A 21,238-nucleotide genomic window follows, 5' to 3' on the forward strand; every position below is an offset into this window, starting at 1 on the left:
TCTCCTGATTTGGGCCACTCTGAATGATCTAACCAGAAATCACAGCAAAATCCACCAATGGTAAAAAAATAAATAAAATTGAAATTTTAACGTAAACATTAAAGATTGATGATATTATGCCATTCCATGTGACAAAAAGAAGCAACATTCATCTTCAACTTGTCAAATAACGGAGTACAAACTAAAAACAAACAGCAAACAAATATACCAAAATATCCGGGGTTAAAGAATATCTGGAAAAAAACGAATTCAGAGAACGCAAGAATGATACAAACAAAATACACAAAGTGCATCAGATTCAAGTACATTTAACATTTCTACTGTCAATTCATTCGTCCATTCTAAAGTTTTCAAAGTACATATTTTCAGTACAAATATATTAACCAAACACTATACGTAGTCGTGTCTTTCTTGTAAATATATTGACGTATTGAAATATACCATATGATGCGCGTTTCTTCAAAACTCTCCGAAGTTATAAATGTTTGCCGCATCCTCAATGAAGAACTACAAACGTCACCGTATGAGACGCGCGTACGTCATCAACATGTGCCGGTTGTGATGTCCGCGCCATTCTTGCAAGCGGCGTGTTTCCATGTTCCATCACATTACTACTGACACTTAGAGTGCTTATTATCATTTAAATAGACCCCGCATTTCTCAAGACAAGTCAGCGGGTGAGTCTGATTCTATATATTTAGGTCGTAGCGTTTGTAGGTGTGTCAGTGTTGATACGTCGTTATATCATACTGTCATTGTAGGGCCATGTTTTCGTGTTGAAGTAAGTTTAGCTCGCTAGCTAGCTCAAAGTTAGCCTCGTTCTTTTGCGGTTTGTGGACTCACAACGTTTCATTCTTACTCTCGCGTCTGCTTTACAGCAGGGGATTAACTGAGGTGTCCTGTCGAGCATTTCTTCTGGTTAACATGTTAAAGTCTGACCTTTGTGTGAAGCCAAACAGCAGGAAGAAAATTCGCGTCGCTGCTTCCATTTGTTTTGGTTCCTTTTTAGGATGGTACAGGCAGGTGGGATAGTTCCATATTTCGAGAGATGGTGGATTTATCTTGACAGCAACGAATCTGCGTCACTCTGAATGAAGTCGATGGTGATGTTGAGCATGAAAGGCCAGGAAGAATAAATGCTCGTTTGTGGGAGCAAGCTAATAATCTGTCGTATAACTGGATCTTTTGTAATGTAAACCACTGAATCAAACTGCTGCTGGTAACGTGTTGGCTCTACTAGTTATCTCTGGATGGCTGGCTCATAACGAACAATGACAGAATAGCAGACAGTCGTCAGTGACTGAAAAGGTAACAATGTGATTGTGTTGTTTCCCCAGAGATGGTGAAGAGCAACTCTCAGATCAGGTTGAACTCAAATCAAACTGCAGTACTTATTTTTTAAATGTCCTCTGCCAGTGTTTAGATTGTGTGAGAGGATGCTCCCCCCTTTTATGCGACCCCACGTTGAACCCATTTGAATCGAGCACACACTATACCTTGTTCATTTATAGTAACAAGTATTTAAGGCGATACCTGTATGTTATTTATAAAACACACCTTTAAGATATTGGCATTTCACATGATTGACATTGTTTCACAGGCTCATCTCTCTGTTGTTTCCATCTTGTTGTCACAGAGAAGAATTTCTTACATATTGTGTTTTAAAAATCTTCCCGAGGCAGGTCTGGCAGTAGAACTATCCGCCCATGTTTCCAAATTCCTCCCCCGAGCAGATGAAAGGCCTTTCTGTCCTTCAGCCATGTCAATTATAAGAACTTCTCAGTTCTATAAATGCTCTGACTTCTAAAGAATAATTCCTTGTTCTTTCCACATCCTCGAAAAGTACAGGTGTCTTGATTTATTGTTAGTTTTACATAAGAACTATTAGTACATAACTTTACTTTGGTGACTCACCTGTGCTTTAGCAGTATAGAGGCCCCTAATTTGAGTACTAACCTGCGTACGGCGGTCTTTTCTGCTGCTTTTGTCAATTTCTCATTATATTAGTATTTTCTCTGTGACAACGCTCTTACCGACAAGTGTAGCGTGTCCACTACAATCTAAAGCTGCTCAGTAAGAACTCTTGTCATCCACCTTGACTCAGAGCAGCTGAAAGAGGGAGGGACAAGATGCCGCGTAAGTGATGATGTTTGAGAATTTGAGAATGAAGAGATCAGAGGACTAATGCTGTAAGTAGTAGATGAAGCGTCTAACTTGGTTCAGTATTAAAAATACATTCTGACCAGACTATACACATTAGAAATCGTTGATTTTGACATTTTATGAGATAATGTTTATCTGTATGCTGAGAATTGATGCTGCCCAAGATTGCATACACTGCTAACAGATACAAGCTAAATTCTTATTTATCCAACTGGTTTGTGAAACCACATTAGAAAAAAAAAACATCTAGTGAAGCAAAAAAAAATTTACCGTGAATATCAAATGTGGTTGATACATTTTTCACTGTTTTCTTAATATTGCATAAATAGTCTAGAATACATTTTAGACATTTTTTTCTAAGAAATGAAATGTTTATTGAATATAATGACATTTAAAAATATTCTAGCACCATTTGCTTTTTTTTCTATCCGTTTTTTTTTCAGTTTATCATTTTTCATTTTAGGCCGTGCATTCCAAAAAACTTAAGTGCAATATAGTAAATAAACCCGCATCAAATATATGTTGATCCTTTTTTGCACAAGTCTGCTTAGCCACAGCAGATAAGCTAATACTCTCAACAGAAGGCACTCGATAGTTTTGTTGAACACTCGTTACAAACAGCAATTCCATTCTCAGTCGCCAACACTTTAAAATATCTCCACACTGCTGACACGTTACTGAAGAAGTTAGGGGGCCTTGTGTATCAAAGGTGCGTACTCACTTTTCCCCTCCAAAATCAGTATTTGTTAAACTTGAACCGAGTGCTGAAACATGGAGTGCTTCGCGCCAATTTCTGAACTGGCATAGGCAAGTTTCTACTACGACACCTTGCGGCTGTCTCGGGAGATGCACACAGGAGAGAGATGAACGCAGATGAACTAATGAACCAGCTTTCTTCTGTATCGCTGTTGCTCGCTTCACAATGGCTGCGCTCGTGTTCCACATTGAGATACCTTTGTATTTTATCAAAATTAAGTGAGTGCAGATGCTCATACATGTCCTCCACTATTACATAGAGCAACATACATTCAACATAGAAGTGATGAGAGGAAACATTCATATTATCATATCATATCATATATCATATTATCATTATCATGGTATCAATATGCAGATCAAACACAATTAACTCAATAGCACATCAAGTCAAAAGATTGTAATGATACGATTGCGCCTCTGGGTGGTGACCAGCCTACTCTCTGATGACTGCTGTGTCACTGTGTATAGCACCTAGCATTTTATTCAAGGCTCATGCTCAAATAAGGTGCACTATTTACCAAGTGACATTGTCATGTTTCAGCGAGTTATTTTGCATTCCATCAAATTATTGTTCTCCTGTCTATTTTATGTGTTGGATTGTGAAAGAGAAGGGGAATCTCAGCGCTTGGCTACTTCACACCTGATCTGTGTATTTCAATGAGGGAGTGAAAAGGGAGGGGTTGGGAACCCAAAACATCTGTGCTCATTGCAGTGGATACATGTGCTCAGTTTCATTGACTGTAAGGCACTTGTGCTGGCTCATTTGGTCCCTGCTCACTGCATCAATGTGATTTATTTTGACAATGTTGTGATTTATCATGGAATTTTAATTGGGGAAATGTATTTTCTGCTTTATTCATTAAACACAAGCAATAAATCATTCAATAGTATGTGTCCAATAAGTAATCTGATGGATCGCTCTGGCAGGAAGTCAGTTGATGGAAAGCAATATTTTTAAAAACTTTCAGTCACATTCAACATGTGTCAACACAACGACTCATTGTATTGTCACACAATACACAAATCTCTGGCTTCTATTTTTCATATGTTCATGTTTCATATGCCGCTAGAGTAACGCCACCCACTGACCCGGCATGTGTTCTGCACTGTTTCATATCGATCATCATCACCATGAGCAACCAGCAAGACAGGTGGTTCAGAAGAGAACCCTGCCATCTTGCCTCACGACTCACAGGATGTGAGCTGTCTCTTGGATCCTTCAATAAACGGGTAGACTTCTGATATCTAGGCATCTTATCTTTTTCGTGACCTCAGTGTCATATCACGATGTGTTATTTTAAACAGCTATTGCCTCACAGCCAGCTGCAAGCATTGTATGCTGTGATGAGTGACAGCCCAGTGAGCTGCATCGTAGTGGGCCTGATGTTTTTGTTGAAGTCTGAAATGCAGCGCTGACTCACACCGCACTGAGACGCTGACAGAATACTGATACTCTAATGACACAAAGTTTGGATGCTAATTTATTTGGGGTGTTGACACAATGCCTGTTGCAGTCTGTTCTTGTTCTATGTTCTATGTCATCCATTTTATGCACACTCCTATTGGACACATATTTTCTTGTTTTGGTTGCCCAATAATCTGTATTGAATGTCATGGATACACTAAAGCCTCTTGCCATTTACTCACAGATCATATCTCATCTGACAGAAGTCTTGCACTCTGGATGCCATCGATTTGTTTTTACCTTTTCGAAATGTAGCGAGAATTTGATCCTTTCTTGCACATCAGCAGCTGTGTGTGTTTGACAAGCCAGAACTGTTTTGAGTGGATAGTTTGTTGTTGATAGCGTCTGACAGTAGCATTTTATTCATAAACATTGGTGTTTCACATCAAAGTAGCTGCTCAGTGTTAGATGCAAGTTTTTTTTCTAACCTAAATATTCACAAGAATAAGTTCACCATCCCAGGGATGTTAGTGCTGCAGCCTTATGGCAAGAAGATCCCACATTTGAATCCAGCTTGTCTTGGTAAACGTGTGTTTTTTCTGTCTGGAGTTTATTGATGACTCAATTGTTTGCAGGCATAGTGAACCTGTGCTCTCGTCCAATGTAGGGATGATGAGCAGTATAGTTCCTGGAATTTTTTGAGCGTGGATTTCATATTTTCTTGATGAAGAAAGAGTCTTTAAAATGTGCCTTTTGATGATATATTCCCGTCACTTGATGTGTACTGGGAAGAGTTCTCAAGAAAAAATAGTCACTTCACGACAGTGGTGACATGTTGGCGCTATTGGAGTTATTTACACATCTTCAGCGCACCTCTGTCTTCTTTTATCAGATTCATGACACAAAGCTAGAAACATCTTGGACTCACTCTCACTCCCTATCTCACATCCACAGTTGAATCCCAAAATAAAACTGACAGAACATTGTGACGGTGCAAGGACAGATGTGCAAACAGGGTTTCATGGTCCATTTTCAAATACAGTAAGTGGGTTGGAATTGAAGATAGTGAGGATGCTGGATTTTTTTCTAATCTTATGGATGTGTCTGTTACAGGAAGAAGTTTCTTGTCGGTCATCGTATGTAATCTACTGTATTTTTATACTAAATGATAGACCTGTTTATTTGGAAGACTGCTGAACAAAAATAACACTCTTGAACATTAAAAGATGACATTGTTGAAACAACGAAGAATAATGACTACTCACTATTGACTGGCCTCTAGGTGGCAGTATTGCTCAGCCCTTAAATGTGCGTTTTTTCTTCATTTTAGACGTGGCTTTTTAATTGTCCGGAGAAATTGTGAATCCTTGGGTGGGATAAAAAATAGTCAACCCTGTTTGTGAGAGCTGTCGCTCAAGGGGACAAACGTACTAGGTGTTCTTGCAGTTAGGTTATTATTGATGGAAGCCTCAGGGAATGTGGAGATGTAACCATTCGAACAAGGATTTGTAATTGTGGTCCAGGGCGTTTGAGGCAACAGTTTAGTATTCAGAAGTGTGGAAACACCTGGAGCCCTGTGAAGGCAGCAGGCTGTGCGAAATGATCTTTTCTGTCAAGTTTTCTTTTGTTGAGAAAATGTTAATTCAGGCTGACAAGATGCTATTGTTGCTGGGTCTGATATAAAGCAACGAAGAGGGAAATTTGTGCAAAGCTTTTTGGCAGATTTCGTCTGTCTGCAGCAGCCCTAAGATGATGTTATATTCAGCTCTCCCCCGTGGTGCCGCCAATTTAGAATGTTTTCCTCCTAAAAGATTCAACTCTTATCTGCTTCTTCCTGCTCACAGCCTTGTCTCTCCTTACAGATATATCCAGCCATGGATATGGACGGTGCCAGCTCTGTAGTGCTGCAGGCTTTAACCCAGGCCACCAGTCAAGACACAGCTGTGCTAAAGCCTGCGGAAGAGCAGCTCAAGCAGTGGGAGACACAGCCAGGCTTCTACTCAGTCCTTCTGGTGGGCACAATTTATTCCTGTCTGACTTAACGTTCACAGAGGGGGTGACTCCTGTCACAGTATCCCTTTTGTATTCATGTTTGTATTTGACCAGTGAAGTTGTGGATTGCTTTCTAGCAATCCAGCACATTTAGAAAGACAAATTCGTGTATATTATTTTGAGATGTTTATGTAATCTAACATCAAAAACTTTGTATTTTGCACTGCAAACGATCACAGAGAAATCTTTTATTTTGGCGAGCACTGTGACCTAGTAGTTCATGCATCATCTTCATGCTTCCTGTGTTTCCTCTGGGCACTCCAGTCCAGTACCGGGGGTCCCCAGCATCTCCAACCCTATTTGCAGAATTAAGTTAAAAATAGGACTGACCAACATCAATAGATGAAAGCTTTTAAAAAGCTATTAACCAACAAAACTATTGACATTTCTGATACATAGGACTATTAAGCGTCTATTGTCATGGCCATTCGGACATCAGGGTTTCCGCTACATGTCGTAGTGCGCTGCCATGGCTTAAATGAGATTTTTTAATCTTACAATCAAGTCCTTCTGCAGTTGTTGTGCGTTACAGGACTGGTGCTTTGAGTAGTAGGTGTTTTCCTTTCGCTATTAAATTTAGGCTTTTCTTTATTTGTTATGCTTTTTACAAGGCCATGATGTGTCCAAAGGGCCTTGAGTTTGTTATGGAATGTCTTAAGTTGATAACATCAATATGCCTAATTGCCTGAAACTATACATGAATTAGAAGTGAAAAACGCAAGATGACACAATGACGATGTATTAAAACTATGTTAAAAGCTCAGATATTATTCTCTTACATTTAATTTCCATGATGATGCATTAACCAATATCAAATATTTGCAATTTGATATTTAATGGAATGACTGAAAGGCTGTTCCATTCGATCATAATCTCAGTGTAGTTATTCTCATCATATTTGAGGTATAAATGATGAATAATAGACACTGACCTTTACAGTAACATTTTTTCTGAGACAATTTCCTATGTGACGACCAACTCGCAACTGATATTTAGCGACTGAATTGCTCACAGAGATCTTCACAATCATATTGAGAAGCTTCTTATCATAATTTTCAAGGTTTTTAAGTTAATGTAATAATAGCATTGCTGAAAACATTGTGTTTCAAAAGGTCAGGGTGGAATGGACTCCAAAAATGGCTGAGGCACTTTACCTCTGACTCCATCAAAAAAATAAATAAATAAATAAAATTGTGCACTTGAGGCTAACATAGCGCTACCTGCCTGTGTTGTTGATGCTACGTTTCTTTCTCAAACTACACAAGGTGTCTTCACTTGACCAGCCTGTCGTCTCTGGTACCGCCACAGTCTGCGAGAGTATTAACACAATGTGTAAATGGGAAATAAATGCATAGGTTTTTGATATAAGGACAAGTTAAAGAGTTATTTTACAGGAGGTGTAGTGTTAAACTGATATGGTGCCTTGCTGTTGGGCGACGGCACAGCACCACCTGTGGAGCACTGTGGGGGAACGCTGGTGTCACATGTCGCCTTGGTATGACGCTTGTTGTTGCATTTCTCTATATGAGTTCGAAACCACCAGACATCACATTAACTCCTAACAGAGACAGTTCATTCTTGTTGGGGGCAGGAACTTGTTTTCCTTTCATCAGGTAAATCAATAGTCAAGCAAATCAGATGAAACATAACCTATTGCTCAGACTTATTTTTTAAAACTATATTGCGCTGAAATGGATGAATATTGTTCTTTTATTTTCTGGTGTATCCTAATGGGAAGGTTTCATCTTCCTGTGCATTCGTCCAAGCTTAACAGGGCCCATTGAAAGACCAGAAGACGGCAGACTTCAACATCGAAATGGGTTTAGAAGAATTAGATTTAGTTCCTCTGCTACCTGCGTTGATCAACTCAGAAATATGCCGAGGATGCAATCATTTTGTGTTTCTGTCCCCCATGGTTTGTCATCATCCTACTTCAGCACGTTTTCATTACTTTTCAAGAACAAAGCGCATCTGTGTGGAAGAAGCTGCTGAGTCAGCAGTTAGACCAGCTCACTCCCTTCAGCGTTGTGTGCAGTAAAGTTTAGTTTCAGCGCAGCGCTTCACTGTTTGTGCTATCGATCCATTTACCTGCCCCCGCCCTTCTTCTCCTCCTCCCCTCCCTGCGTGGCCCCCTCTGTGGTGTTAATGCTGATAAACGATATCTTCTGAAGAATCTTGCTGACTAATCTTGCCAGGCGTAACAAGGCACAATACTTTTGGGCACATTTTTGTCAAAGTCGTATTGTAGGTCAAATGTCTACAGATGGTTCTGCTCCAGCGATTAGTCATTCTCTGAGTATTCTGAAAAGATCTGCAAAACAAAAATAGCACAGTCACATGACATCGTCATATTTGCTGCTAGTTCGGAAGACTAGCCTAGTTTTTCATTTTCTAGTTTTAGTCCTGTCATTCTGATCCTTTTACTGGAAATTCTGTTCAAGCAATCTTTGCAGATGTTGAGGACAATGAAACTCATCAAGACTCATCCTTTATCCATATTTCCACTTTACTATAACCACATATTTCAGGCTGTACTATAACACCTAAGCAACAGTATTACTCTGAGATCTGGCGATATTGTCTCTCAACCAGGTTGGATTATTAATGTTACAGTCAAGAGGACAGATTTTTCTCCTCGTCTGTGAATAAAATGATGCATGCAAGTTAATGACAAACTAACCAGTATTTCTGTGGCAAAAGACTCAGTTTCCTTCTCGTGTGATTTGTCGTTTCACAGAATATTTTCAACAACCACAATCTGGATGTGAATGTCCGGTGGTTGGCCGTTCTCTACTTCAAAAATGGCATCGACAGATACTGGAGGAGAGTCGCACCTCAGTAAGTGACTTTTTTGTTTTCAACATTTACCATTCGTTAGTTTGCAATTCCTCTACTTCTTCTATGGTCTATCTTTTAATCTTTGGGCAAAGAAAGCGGCGTGGGTTTTAAAATACTTCCCAAACTTGCTCTGTGGAAAAAATATTCATAACATTCTCAATCAGCCCATTCTGTTGACCAAATAAGTGCTTGAGATCTCTTTTACAAGTGAGCTCTCCCAATGTGGCTACAGCTTGACATTTAAGAAAAGTGGATTTTCTGTGCAAAACGTGCAGTTTTTTGTTTGTTTTTTTGTCTTTAAAGCTGGTGCAGGCAACAACATAGTCTGAATTTTAATATTGAACTATCCCAGGGTGTTGAGCGCTCATGTTTTTAAGACCTTTTGGTGTTTGTCCCATGAAGGAGCTGTGAATTTGAAAGGTCTTGTTCCCTGCTGCAGATCTTCAATAACTTTGATTTACAGTATGATCTCACAGAGATGTGGTAGCAGTAGACCAAGAATATATTTATCAACGTGTTTGACAATGTGTACCCCCCCCCGCCTATTGGGGATGTGTCATCTTAGTCTCCTCATGATTCAATTATGATATAGAGTGCTACGATTCGCTTCTTTAATGATCATCTCTTTTATAACAATTTTTAAGCACTTTTTTTCTCACTCAAGATTTTTTTCTGCCCTTGTCATTATGCATGAACGGGAGCACTTTAGATTAGGGATCACATCATAACTATTCATGACTGAATTACTTGCTTATTTATGGTCAATCATTGGTCATATAGATGTTGTTAGGTGTGAATCTTTGGTGCCCAATTTTGGGTAAAATGTAGTAGTAATAGTAGACATGACAAGAAACTAATAAGCACTTTATAATGATTAATTACAGGCTAATAAGTTGCTAATAAACATATAAACAAGTAGCTTATTGATGTGAAATGCGCCAACAGGATCCATGGAATCAACTACAGAAAATCCTGTAGAAATCCAAAAGTTCTACTACCACACCATGCCACAACCAACTAAACATACTTTTTTTTTTTTTTAAATAATTGTTCAAGAAAAGGAAAAGAAAAACACGTAACGGAACGCAGTCAATCAAGAAGCAATAGAAATACAACAAAGCAGAAGGTAAAGTTTTGTCATTTACTCAATTGGTGACAATAAAAACACGCACATCTCATTATATTATATCATATTTCGGGGGTTTTCCGCCAATAACAAAGCTTTCATAACTTGTTTTCCATTGTTGGCAGGTTAGCAGCAACTGTCGTCGGATTGCTACCCTGTTTATATTTGTCATGTCGCCACTGTATTTAATTCTTACCACGTTGTCATTGACTGGTCCTTTTTCAAACCCACAACACTTCCTTGCTTGCGCTTTTATTCTGGATGGGTGAATTGACCAGTTGCTGCCATCTTCACCTGGCCAATTACTTCACGGGACTTTGGTTTGAGCAGCGTTGTGGTTGTGTTCCTATCATTCACTTGATCATGAAATAATTGTGAACATTGATGAGTGGCCACCTGTCACCACACCTCTATTGTCTTTGTTTAAAGATTTGAGGTTGATATAGAGCACACTAGTGCACCGTCCACATGAGGTGATGAACAACAACAAACAGTGTCCTGTTTTTTGATATACTGATCACGTGAGTTCATCTGAAGTATATCACAGACGTCCATGTGTAACAGGAGGGTTGCACAAATCAAGTACTTGAGAACCTGGCAAGAGAAACTGGCGTTATTCCTTAAAACAACTTGGCAAGATTCAGTGTTAAGACAGGCTCTGGTCAATAATATCTGTAGCATTAGAGTTCTACAGTTCTATTTCAGTCTCATGTGCCGTTATCTTTAAATCTGTTTTTATTTTACTGCTTGCAAATGCTTGTCTGCATCTAATGACAACTGTACGAACTTTTCTCAGTGTTAACTTCAAGTGGCACTCAATTCTTTTAAAAAATATTATGATTGTTTAAATTTCTCATGACTCCTTAAAATGCACTATTTTAACTCATAGTGTCTTTTTTCCGGAATAATGCTTCCATTGCTTTTTCATTTTCAGTGTTTTCCTCTCTGTATCCTTCGGCTTTGCCGTCTTTCTTCCCGCAGTTGTATATTCATCCAAAGTGCTCATTCAGTGCTCTTGACAATAAACCCAACTTCATTTGTTAGAGTGCTCTGCAAGGCTTTTGGTTTTTGACTTATAGGATTACCCGTCCCGTAGGCTTGTGTCATTTCTATAAGCGCTGGATAATGTGTGGCTCAGCACTTGAGTTTTGAGAATAGTGCAACTTTTTATGACTCACTTTTTTATTGTCATTCAGCTTGTGAGGTTTAGCTCTCGCTCAGAAACAAAGGTGTGCACATTTGAATGGACACATCACAGTAAAAGTACTTGTATTGACTGGTAATCTCTTTTATCTCTATTTCCATTACTGTGCCAACAGGTTCATCATCACTTGACCATGCAAACAAAATGTTGACAAAAATTACTCAACATCATGTGTTTAAGCTATTTGAGCTGCCACTTCTGGTTGTTAAGCTTTATTGTAATGATCAAAATTTGTATTGTTTGAACTTGCTTCCTGTATTCATTGACTCCAAGCCTCAAGTTTTCTGACTCAGTGATCAGTGTCAGAAAAAAAAGCAAAGGTGTTTGTCAGAAACTGTCAGGATCGACGCTGATCTGATATTCTCCAATGTTTACAAAGCCTCAGGCCCTTGCTGCAAAGGTCTTCCCTCTCTCCCTGTAGATGTGAACTTGACTTTCTGAATATACTTTTTGCTCCTGACGAATGTTGTATGTTGTATTTGCACACATTCCCAATACTATTGAATTATTGCTTGCTTGTGCTGAGCCTTTAGAAGCCAGTGAATTATTGCGGGAGTCCAGCATTGCATTTAAGTGTTGGCGTTCTACCGACAGCGTAAAATCATCTTTGTCTTAAAACACATGAATCAAAGCAAAATGAAACCACACGAGTCTCAATACCCTCACTATTGTCCATCAGTACATCTGCATTGTGTGTTTATGTATTTATCTCCATAAGGTCACATTGCATAACGTGAGGGTAACTTCATGTTTGCCGTGTGTAGTGGTTCGCAACTTTGATTAACAGTTATTTTTCTTAACTACCTGTGTAGCCACTTTTCTCCTCATATCCATACTCAATTATTGCATCTACAGCCTCTCTGATTCGTTGATCTGACTCAAGTCCATAATCAGTGTCTATTTTTTCTTGTTCTTTTTAAATGGATACTATCAAAGTAATTGAAATGGTAGCTTGTGGTTGGGACTGCTTGCTGAGTTTTTTTCTGTCCTTACTTATGTGGACGTTATATAAAATGTTAGCTGGTGGAGAGAGCAGATTTTTTTTTTGCCTCACGTGGCTCAACTATCCTTAGAAGACCTAATCCTCTCCTTGTGTCCTGTCCTCTTTGGACAGTTTAGGAAAGAAATGACACTAGTCGACAGTGCCATCTAATGATTAAGTTGTTGGTTGCTACAATATGGCTCCGCCGCCACAGCCGGTCAGCTGAGCACTTCTGTGCACCAGAAACTGAAGAGAAGTGGGAAGAATTGGAGTTGGAATACATGGATGAAAATAGCACATTTTGCCTCTTTAATGTAGTTGCTACCTCATCCCTCTTGCCAAACATCTCGTCGTGAAAGGTGCATCATGGGAAGTCACCTGAACTAATCTTGATTTTGATGGGACCTTCCATGCCACTCAATTGCACGGAATATCAATCTTGGCCAAACTAGAAGGATCAACTAGACTCAAGTCATTGAAATTGCTATCCTGAGTCAGCACTGTGCTCAGAGCCAGATGCAGTTGTCAGAGGAGCGAGCCATGGGTTCCCACCCCTGTGTTAGATGATTGACTAATGTAACTCAGCTAAAAACAAGATGTCAATGCTCTGCTGGAACTGGATTTAATAACAAATTAAACGAACGGGGGGCGGCACCACCGACTTCCATCACCTGCACATTTGAAAGAAATCGAGGACAGTTCCTCCTGAGTTGTTTTTCCCTGTGTCTTTGGTAATCATCCACTGATTTCCACCCGCTAAAAGACAGTCGACATTCATTTGAAAATACTTTTCATCTCTTGCTACCTTGTTTGGCATCACCTTTATTGCCAAGACTTATTTGTGGATTGAAAATGAAAATAAACAATTTCAGATTTCGACCTTTTTGCACTTATGCTTACGGGTTGTTTCATGCTATTTTATTTTAATTTTTTGTATCGTAAAGCTTTTTAAGTCTGCTTTCTATTTTAAAAATATCCAAAGCTTCTCCACCCAAATATATAAGCAAGTATTTAAAACCAACAAAACTAAATATTTTTTGGTATGTAGCACACAAAATGAAGCTGTTGCGTTATCCCCCGAAGTTTGGGTATGATGCAAATTTGAGATACCAGTTATGGTTAGATTAGGCAAGATCATGAAGAGGTAATGGAAAAGGTTTTTTTTTTTTTCTTTCTCATAACATGATTGTATTAATCAGTACACCACTTACATTCCCTGTCTTGGCTTCAAAAAAAGTATTTCTATTGGTGTAACATAATAATGTCATGCTTGTGGTCCCACCTGCGTGCTGGTTCGACTGTCACTGTTCCCACCACTGGTTTTGTTACTTAGAGATTTAAAAAGAAAAACTTAGTTTTTTATGTGCTATATGATAAAGACGTGATTGATAGATCGATAGTTAGATAAATAGCTTATGATGCACTTATTGCTGCAAATTGCCCATATACACACACATTGCATCATAGGCACAACATCACACACTACTCCTTTTTCCATTATGTTCCTAAAGGTTTTGAATCATTACTGCTGCACTGCTTCTGGTCCAGGTTGTTCCTTGCTTTCACTGAGGCAGCCCTCATTTTGCTCGGTGAAGTCCACTGGTTTGTGAACAATGTAACTTCGATGGGCTTCATATGAAATTGAATTCATTTCCCATCATGCTCTCTGTGTCAATGTATGGTTCCAGTTGTAGTTATTTTATTAAGTAACTGCCTGATGCTAATTTGCATCAAATAGGAACATGTAAAAATGTTCCAAAAGCACACATTGAGTGCAACATCTGCCTTTGATACGCTTGTGTAGGCACATTTTCTTTGCATCCAGTCATTGGAATGATACAGATTTGCTGTAAAATTATGAAAGTGCTGAGGTCTAAGCACTGGACTTACTGTATATTCATTCTGTTTTGTTAAGATAATTATTGTTTTTGTCTTTATTAATAATTGAGTGATGGCATTTCATTTTTCATATCCTTTTCAAAAGTCAAACCAAATTGAATGGTTGTTTTTTAATGTAAACTCTGATAAGAGCATTCTGTGATTGCGTTGTGGTGTGATTTCTCTTTCTATACTCTTACCTTGTCTGCCTGTGCTGTGTTTTTCTGTTGTCTGTCCTCGCTCAAGTTCTGTGTCGCCTGAGTTCATCCGAGCACAGTTCTTCAAACATATTTCGTGCATCAGTTGGTAAAGACACTTTGATGCTTGGCCGAAGTTTGTTGTCACAGTGCTGAAGTTTCAAATTGAAGCTGCTAACCCCGCTCATTCTGGGTGCCCTTTTCTTCTCTGCTTGGTTTATTTACAGTGCCTTATCTGAGGAGGAGAAGACATCACTGCGGGCCGGTCTCATCACAAACTTCAATGAGCCAGTCAATCAGGTCAGTAGTCAGTCTCATCTGCTATAATTACATCTTCACTGATGCCAGACTGATTAAAATTACTGGAGAGAAACGATCATTGCCTCTTTGTTTATTGATGTTTGACTGAATGAAGCCACTTTTTGTGCTATTACACTCCCCAATTTTTATTGAGGATGACAACGAAGGTCCCTGCTGTACCAAGTTATTTTGACCAGCAACCAGAACAAATTCTATTTGTAAATACACTTGTGTAAAATGGCCTTACTGCATTTTATAAAAATGAATGCTAAAATAATAGCCAGAGTACTGAAATTGTTTTTAGTGTCTGCCTCATCGATTTCAGTTTTGGGATAATGAGTGTGAACACAAATTATTAACTATAGAGAAGCTATAAAACTGATCACATTAAAGTATTTGTCACAACGTTCAGTTTATGATCAGATATTTGTTTGTGTTGTCTGCTTGTATCATTTTTGGGACTTATTTAGTACATTCTTATTATTATTCATCCTTATCTAAATGTTAATATTTTACTGTCATAGTAACCTACAATGACAGTGATATGTTCATTTCCATACTCAATTCTTTCAACCCGTTATACTTGACCTGTATGTGAGTGTGTCTTGTCCACCAAAATAAATATAGAAGGAAAAAAAACCCTGCACATTTGTAAAAAGAAGTTGTGACGTATTGTATTTGTGTGTTTTGCCCGTGGTCATTTTCTCATATTATTCATGACTTGAGTGCAACATTTGATTGTGTGAGTTGATTCCTTCTGAAAGTTAAATGCTCTGTTGATTGCACCATCCTTGCACCCGTTGCCTTTATTTTGTGTATTTTTTATTGATTTCTGTTGAAAATCTTTAAGTAATTTCCATGTAGGATTTAAAATAAAATCTCTGTAAAAATGTCCTTTTTCTTTATTTTGCCCCTGTTAACTTTAGTAGTTTTCCCACGAAGGCTTTTTTCCCTCTGCTAACCCTCTGTCTTCTGGTTTGAGTGCCCCTCAGCGCAGTCCCAATATGTAATATGCCGCCTAACAAAATGAACTGAACTCCCATTTTTTCCAACAGTACGCTGCGCAAATGTCGAGTGAGGACTTTCCTCAGGTTTCTCGCTGAAGTTCAATCACAGATCAAAATGCTTTTACTTTGTAGGTCTGGACTTTTCATATTCCATTGTGCTCTTGCTGACAGCAATCCAATAAAGAAGTACTGATCCTTGTACAAGCTTACGTTTTATACGAGACGGATGTTTCCGGAGTTTAAAATGTGTCTATTTCATGGACAGGTTATATTAAACAGTTCTTTGCTCACAATTGACTTGAGATGCATGGTTTAAAGGAGCACATTTAAGTCGGCACATTTCCTTGAGCAACAAACCTTTTGTTTTCTCCCCATGGATATACAACACAAAAACTCCATCCTTTGAAGATAAATGAATCGCTGTTGTGTAGTATAGATTTGAAGGGGAGGATGGTAAGTCACTTGATGTATGGGTGCTTCATTGTGGCTCTATACCTTTTATAGCCACTTTATAGGTCTTGGAGGAATTCTTGAGCTTTGCCTTGGCAGGAAACGACTGGTGTGTGACAGACACACGTGTGGTTAGATGTGGAGGGTAGAAGGCCCGTCATTTAGCGCTTGGCAGGTGTTCTCAGAGGAATCCTTGAACATTACTGACTGTCATGCTGTCTAGGGACATCAGTGAATTCCATTTTAGATCACACGCCTGTTTTTGTCAGATCAGCGTCCCAAATGAGGCGCAGCAAGTGCGGTGTGCGCTAAATTGAAGTTATATTTATATTTGCCATTAATAAATAAAGGTTCAGTGGTTTGAATCCGACTTGTCCCAAGTTGTGTCTGTGTTGTGCGTGTGCCTGTACAATGGCGAGTCAGGATGAGCTGAAGACAATGATTGACTGAAAGCAAGAAGAGAGGCAATGTAGTGCATCTGTTCTGTATGTCCATCAAACCTGTAGGCTTCCTTCTCGACCTCAGAACCAAGGGAATACGCTTTAAATTGGGAAAATAAAACAATAAAATAAAACAAATACTGACAAATGTATATGGTATTATGTTGTCATTAATGTATTGATTGAGTCATTTTATAAATTACTTGACTATCTGAATTGAAATCATGACATTAATCCTGCAACTTTACTATTTTTCAAAATTGAACCATTTGATGCAGAGTTAGTGCTCGTGGTCTTTGTTGCGTGTGGAATTTTAATGGCATCTTTGCTGTTTTTTTTTTGTTCCTCTCCTGTCCCCATAAAATAATACCCGTGTTTTTGTTCCAACAGATAGCGACCCAGATTGCAGTTCTCATTGCCAAGGTTGCCCGCCTGGACTGCCCCAGGCAGTGGCCAGAGCTCATCCCCATTCTGCTAGAATCTGTCAAGGGTCAAGATGGCCTGCAGCAGCACAGAGCGCTGTTGACTTTCTACCACGTCACCAAAACCCTTTCATCCAAGAGACTGGCTCCAGACAGACGGCTTTTCCAAGATGTGAGTTGACTTTGTTCATCTTTTGCCTCTGCACCAGTTCAGTCAGCTGACTTCCACTCTGCCATATTTTGCTGAGTGCTTGCTCTGCTAAGCTGAAATGTCGCCTTTGATTTTAACGGCCGTAGGAATGTGAGATGATGATGATTTTTCATAAGCGTTTGCTAAAAGACAAATCGGTTGTCTTCTGCAGAACTTGCATCGTAGAGATGACACGTAGATGATAACCTATTTCTTTGGATTCAAAGATGGTACTCGCAAAATCCCTTTTTTCTGTTTTTCTATGCAAGCTGTCCTGTCCATTGAGAGGGTTTATTCTCTGCAGTACCTTTTGTTGACTGTAGCTGGGGCTGTTAAGCTGCCTTTCCACACAAACCTGATTTGTTCGTGTCAGTGAATGCATGGCTGTTTACAGGCATGATTCTGATTGACATGTTTGGGAATCTATTTTCTCGTCCATGGCTGTATGACGAAGGGATTGCTTGTGTAGAACAATGTTCTCACCGCACTTGATGCGCAGCAAACCTGAGCACATACCAAAGTCTGTCTGGGCCGTCAGTCTGTGCTATTTGCGAGCATTAGGACGGAAGAGGACAGGCTGACATGGTTAACAGGAGTGAGAGGATCCAAACAAAAGGCGAGTGTGGGCAGTGGTTGCCTGAATGTGCTGCCGAAAGCCCTCTCAGCCCCTTCATATATGGAAAAATCAAACAACAGTGTGATGTTTTCACCCACTTGCTTTGCTTGTGACTGGCCACCTGTGTGGCAGCAAAGCTCAGGGTTTCAGCTTTACAATTACAGAGATTTGATTGGAACAAACTCATATGTACATGACTTTTAAATCCTGCATTGTCCAGTATCCCCAGTCAAGTCCTCAACACTCAAGTGTCTGTCAATCTAGTTTCATTCCAAGAAGTCTTTGTTTCATTATCTTCCCCTAGTTGAATATTTTTCGGACTTTCAACGAGATTTGTATCTGAAATAAAAATCTAAAAAAGAACTTTTAGGATCTTTTGGCCTTGGCAAACACAAATTAGATGCCTAAAATGTGTCATCATTGCAAGCAACACGAACCCCCCCATGGTGCAGTTGAAGCAGTGCCGATTATATTCTTTCTATTGAGCTCATAATGACGGTAACCTTTATACTAGTGTGTTTATGTGCCATGATTTATGACACTGACATTTCTGATCAGTGCAGCCCGAGTTGTTTCCTACAGCTGACAATGCTTGAGGAGACATATAGACTGAATCAGCGTAGCTTTTAACACATGTGAAGCTATGACTTCATTATGCACAGTTGTTTTTCGTTGTCTCAATGAAGATGAATGCTTGCCCTAGCCTGTTTCTACTTTTCTGCTTATGCTGCAACAACTGTCTTTCTTATTTACTTGTCTATCCGTGTCCTACTGCTATTTTAAGTGGCACAGACATGTGTGTCGTGTCATTTAATCCCTGTAGTTTTGTTTCAGAACTTCTGTGAGTGCCTGCTGTTCCATCTAACAAGCTGATTGAGCTGGGTTTATTTGCATACTTGGAAGGAAACTGTATTATTCAACAGGCCTTGGAGGATTAGTCAAATGTGAAATGGATGTTAAAGATCAACAATTAACGTCAGCTTACAATCAATTTTGATATCTAGCTTCTGATCCAACTGGATGACATTGGCCCTGACGTTAAAGAGCAGATGGCAGATTCATGGATGGGCACTGGTCGAGAACTTCTCTATGCTCCTCATCAATGATGTGAAAAGCCAGTTTGGAGCTTTTACTTGTTATATGTTTAGTCAATATGTTATCTTACACATAGTCTAGTGCAGGGTTTCTTAACCTTTTTGACCTTGGGGCCCACCTTTCCCAGAAAAATGGAGCTGGGGCCCATTCAATAGAAGTGATTTTGGTGATCAACAACCGTATTTAATCAACTTACACAAAAACAAACCAAAACCTTGTGAAATAACACGATACCATGTGATCATCGCAAAGGTATTTGTCATCACCAGGTGCATGTCATATTGAACAAATTTACTAAAGAAAAAAGAGAGCAGAAATACACTTGATGCAAACTGTTTCAAAAACTGAATTAAATTCTGAATAAACTAAATATCATAAAACCATTTTTAAATATAAATTAAAAATGACTATAAGTAAATATAAGTAAAGTGTAAATGAAAGTATGACCATAATATGTTCTAAATGTTCTCATTTCAAAACTACTTTGACAGGTGCTTTCATAAACAGTATTTACTGTTGGGGGGTGACGACTTCACTTTTTTTTAATCATTGTTTCTTTTCAAGAACTTCTCCATAGTTGTTAACTGTCACAGATTTGCAGCTGTCAAGTCAATTCAGTGGCACACTACTGCCACCATATGTGGCTAATGTCTGAAAACTGAACATCTCGCGGCCCTCATGGTCCAATTGTGTAAAACAAGGGTGTCCAAACTGGTCCTCAAGGGCCGCAGTGGGTGCAGGTTTTTGAACCAACCCAGGTAATGATCTTGAGACTGTTGACTCTCAGTCTGGTGCTGGTTGTTGCGGCCGACACCTGATTGGTTTAACTTTGTGTGCTTGATGAGTAGGAACGAAAACCTGCGCCCACTGTGGCCCTTTCTGGAACAGTTTGAACACGCCTGGTGTAAAACAAAGAAACAAAGAAACAAAAAAAAAACTTTTAGCGTCCCAACAAAGGGCTCCTGCCCTATGGTTAAGAATCACTGGTCTAGTATACAGTATATTAGTGTTGGATATGCAACGCAACTATCAACTCAATTAAATTGGTTCTCAAGCTTTTCTAACTGTCTCCCTTTTCATTAGTTGAAAATATGGATCATGGTTCTCACGTGATTCCCAAAACAATCTTTATTACATAGTCTAGTCTAGCATAGTCTACCAGTTCCTGCACTCTGGGGACAATTTCCCAAACCTGAATGCCTCAAATGCTAAGTTGTGGTCACGGTAAGCTTCAGTTCGGTTCAACATGGGACACTCAGTACTATCAACATTTAGAATACCTGTATATTCCTCAAAAGTATAGCATCAAAGTGATTATTTTAATAGGCCATCCAAAATAAATTTGTAAAAACAAACAAAAGATCAATAAGAATAATGCTGCAACCTTCAGCCAACACTTTTTTTTTGTAAATCTGAAAATTTATTCTGATTTTAGCATGTTTCAGGTTGTGATGTCAGTCTTCCGTCCAAGTGAACAAATACTCTGGGGAGTGGTGGTTCTAAACTAACAAGATTCCTACGGTGTGAGAGCAGTTGAAACGGGGGCCTCTTTTTTTTCCCACTTTAATCTGGAAATGACCTGCGTGATCCAGTTCCTGAACCAGACACATGTTACGGCCGGTTGCGAGCCTTCAAATGTCAACAGCTACATCATCAGATCATGCCTCGATGAACGCTTCACAAAAATCACTCACTGGATTGCGAGCTAAATGCATCGGAGTCTGACTCAGGGGACACCACACGTGGGTTCTTCCAGCTCCAACTGTTGATTTGTTCTGGCTACCATGCTGCCTGTGGTCAAAGTTTGGTACTACCACACTTTAACACCAGCTGGGCTAAAGACTACGTTCCGAGTATGTGTCCTGTTAGACTCCTGGTTGTCATGGTTTGGTTTGCTGAATCTCTCCCTCTGTGGACCAAAGCTGTGTCAATAAAGTTTGGCTCTTTACTGATCCGTGTGCTTCTTATCGTGTACGTAGAATCACATTTTGTCTGACGGTAACCCTAATTTGGCAAACTAATCTGATAACCCAGTCTACATTGTGCTGTGCCACCACCTGTTATAAGGGAAAAACAGATTGTCTGAGGATGGTAACAGCTTTCAACAACACGCC

General features: G+C 39.3%; 1 protein-coding gene across 2 annotated transcripts in view; it reads left to right on the forward strand.

The window, feature by feature from the left end:
- The first annotated feature begins 540 nt into the window (after positions 1-540).
- The window catches only part of ipo11 (importin 11), a 101,549-nt gene continuing 80,851 nt past the window's right edge, over positions 541-21,238 (forward strand). Inside the window, exons 1-5 of one of the 2 annotated variants that reach the window (XM_053871986.1) lie at positions 541-677; positions 6,190-6,339; positions 9,117-9,217; positions 14,832-14,904; positions 17,192-17,395. In XM_053871986.1, coding sequence (XP_053727961.1) covers positions 6,202-6,339; positions 9,117-9,217; positions 14,832-14,904; positions 17,192-17,395 — 516 coding nt within the window. In that variant the 5' untranslated portion in view covers positions 541-677; positions 6,190-6,201. Of the gene's footprint in view, positions 678-2,024; positions 2,137-6,189; positions 6,340-9,116; positions 9,218-14,831; positions 14,905-17,191; positions 17,396-21,238 lie in introns of those variants that run through there. The other variant, XM_053871987.1, reaches the window with a different exon arrangement.

This window comes from Synchiropus splendidus, chromosome 7, assembly GCF_027744825.2.
Source record: "Synchiropus splendidus isolate RoL2022-P1 chromosome 7, RoL_Sspl_1.0, whole genome shotgun sequence".
NCBI lineage: Eukaryota > Metazoa > Chordata > Actinopteri > Syngnathiformes > Callionymidae > Synchiropus > Synchiropus splendidus.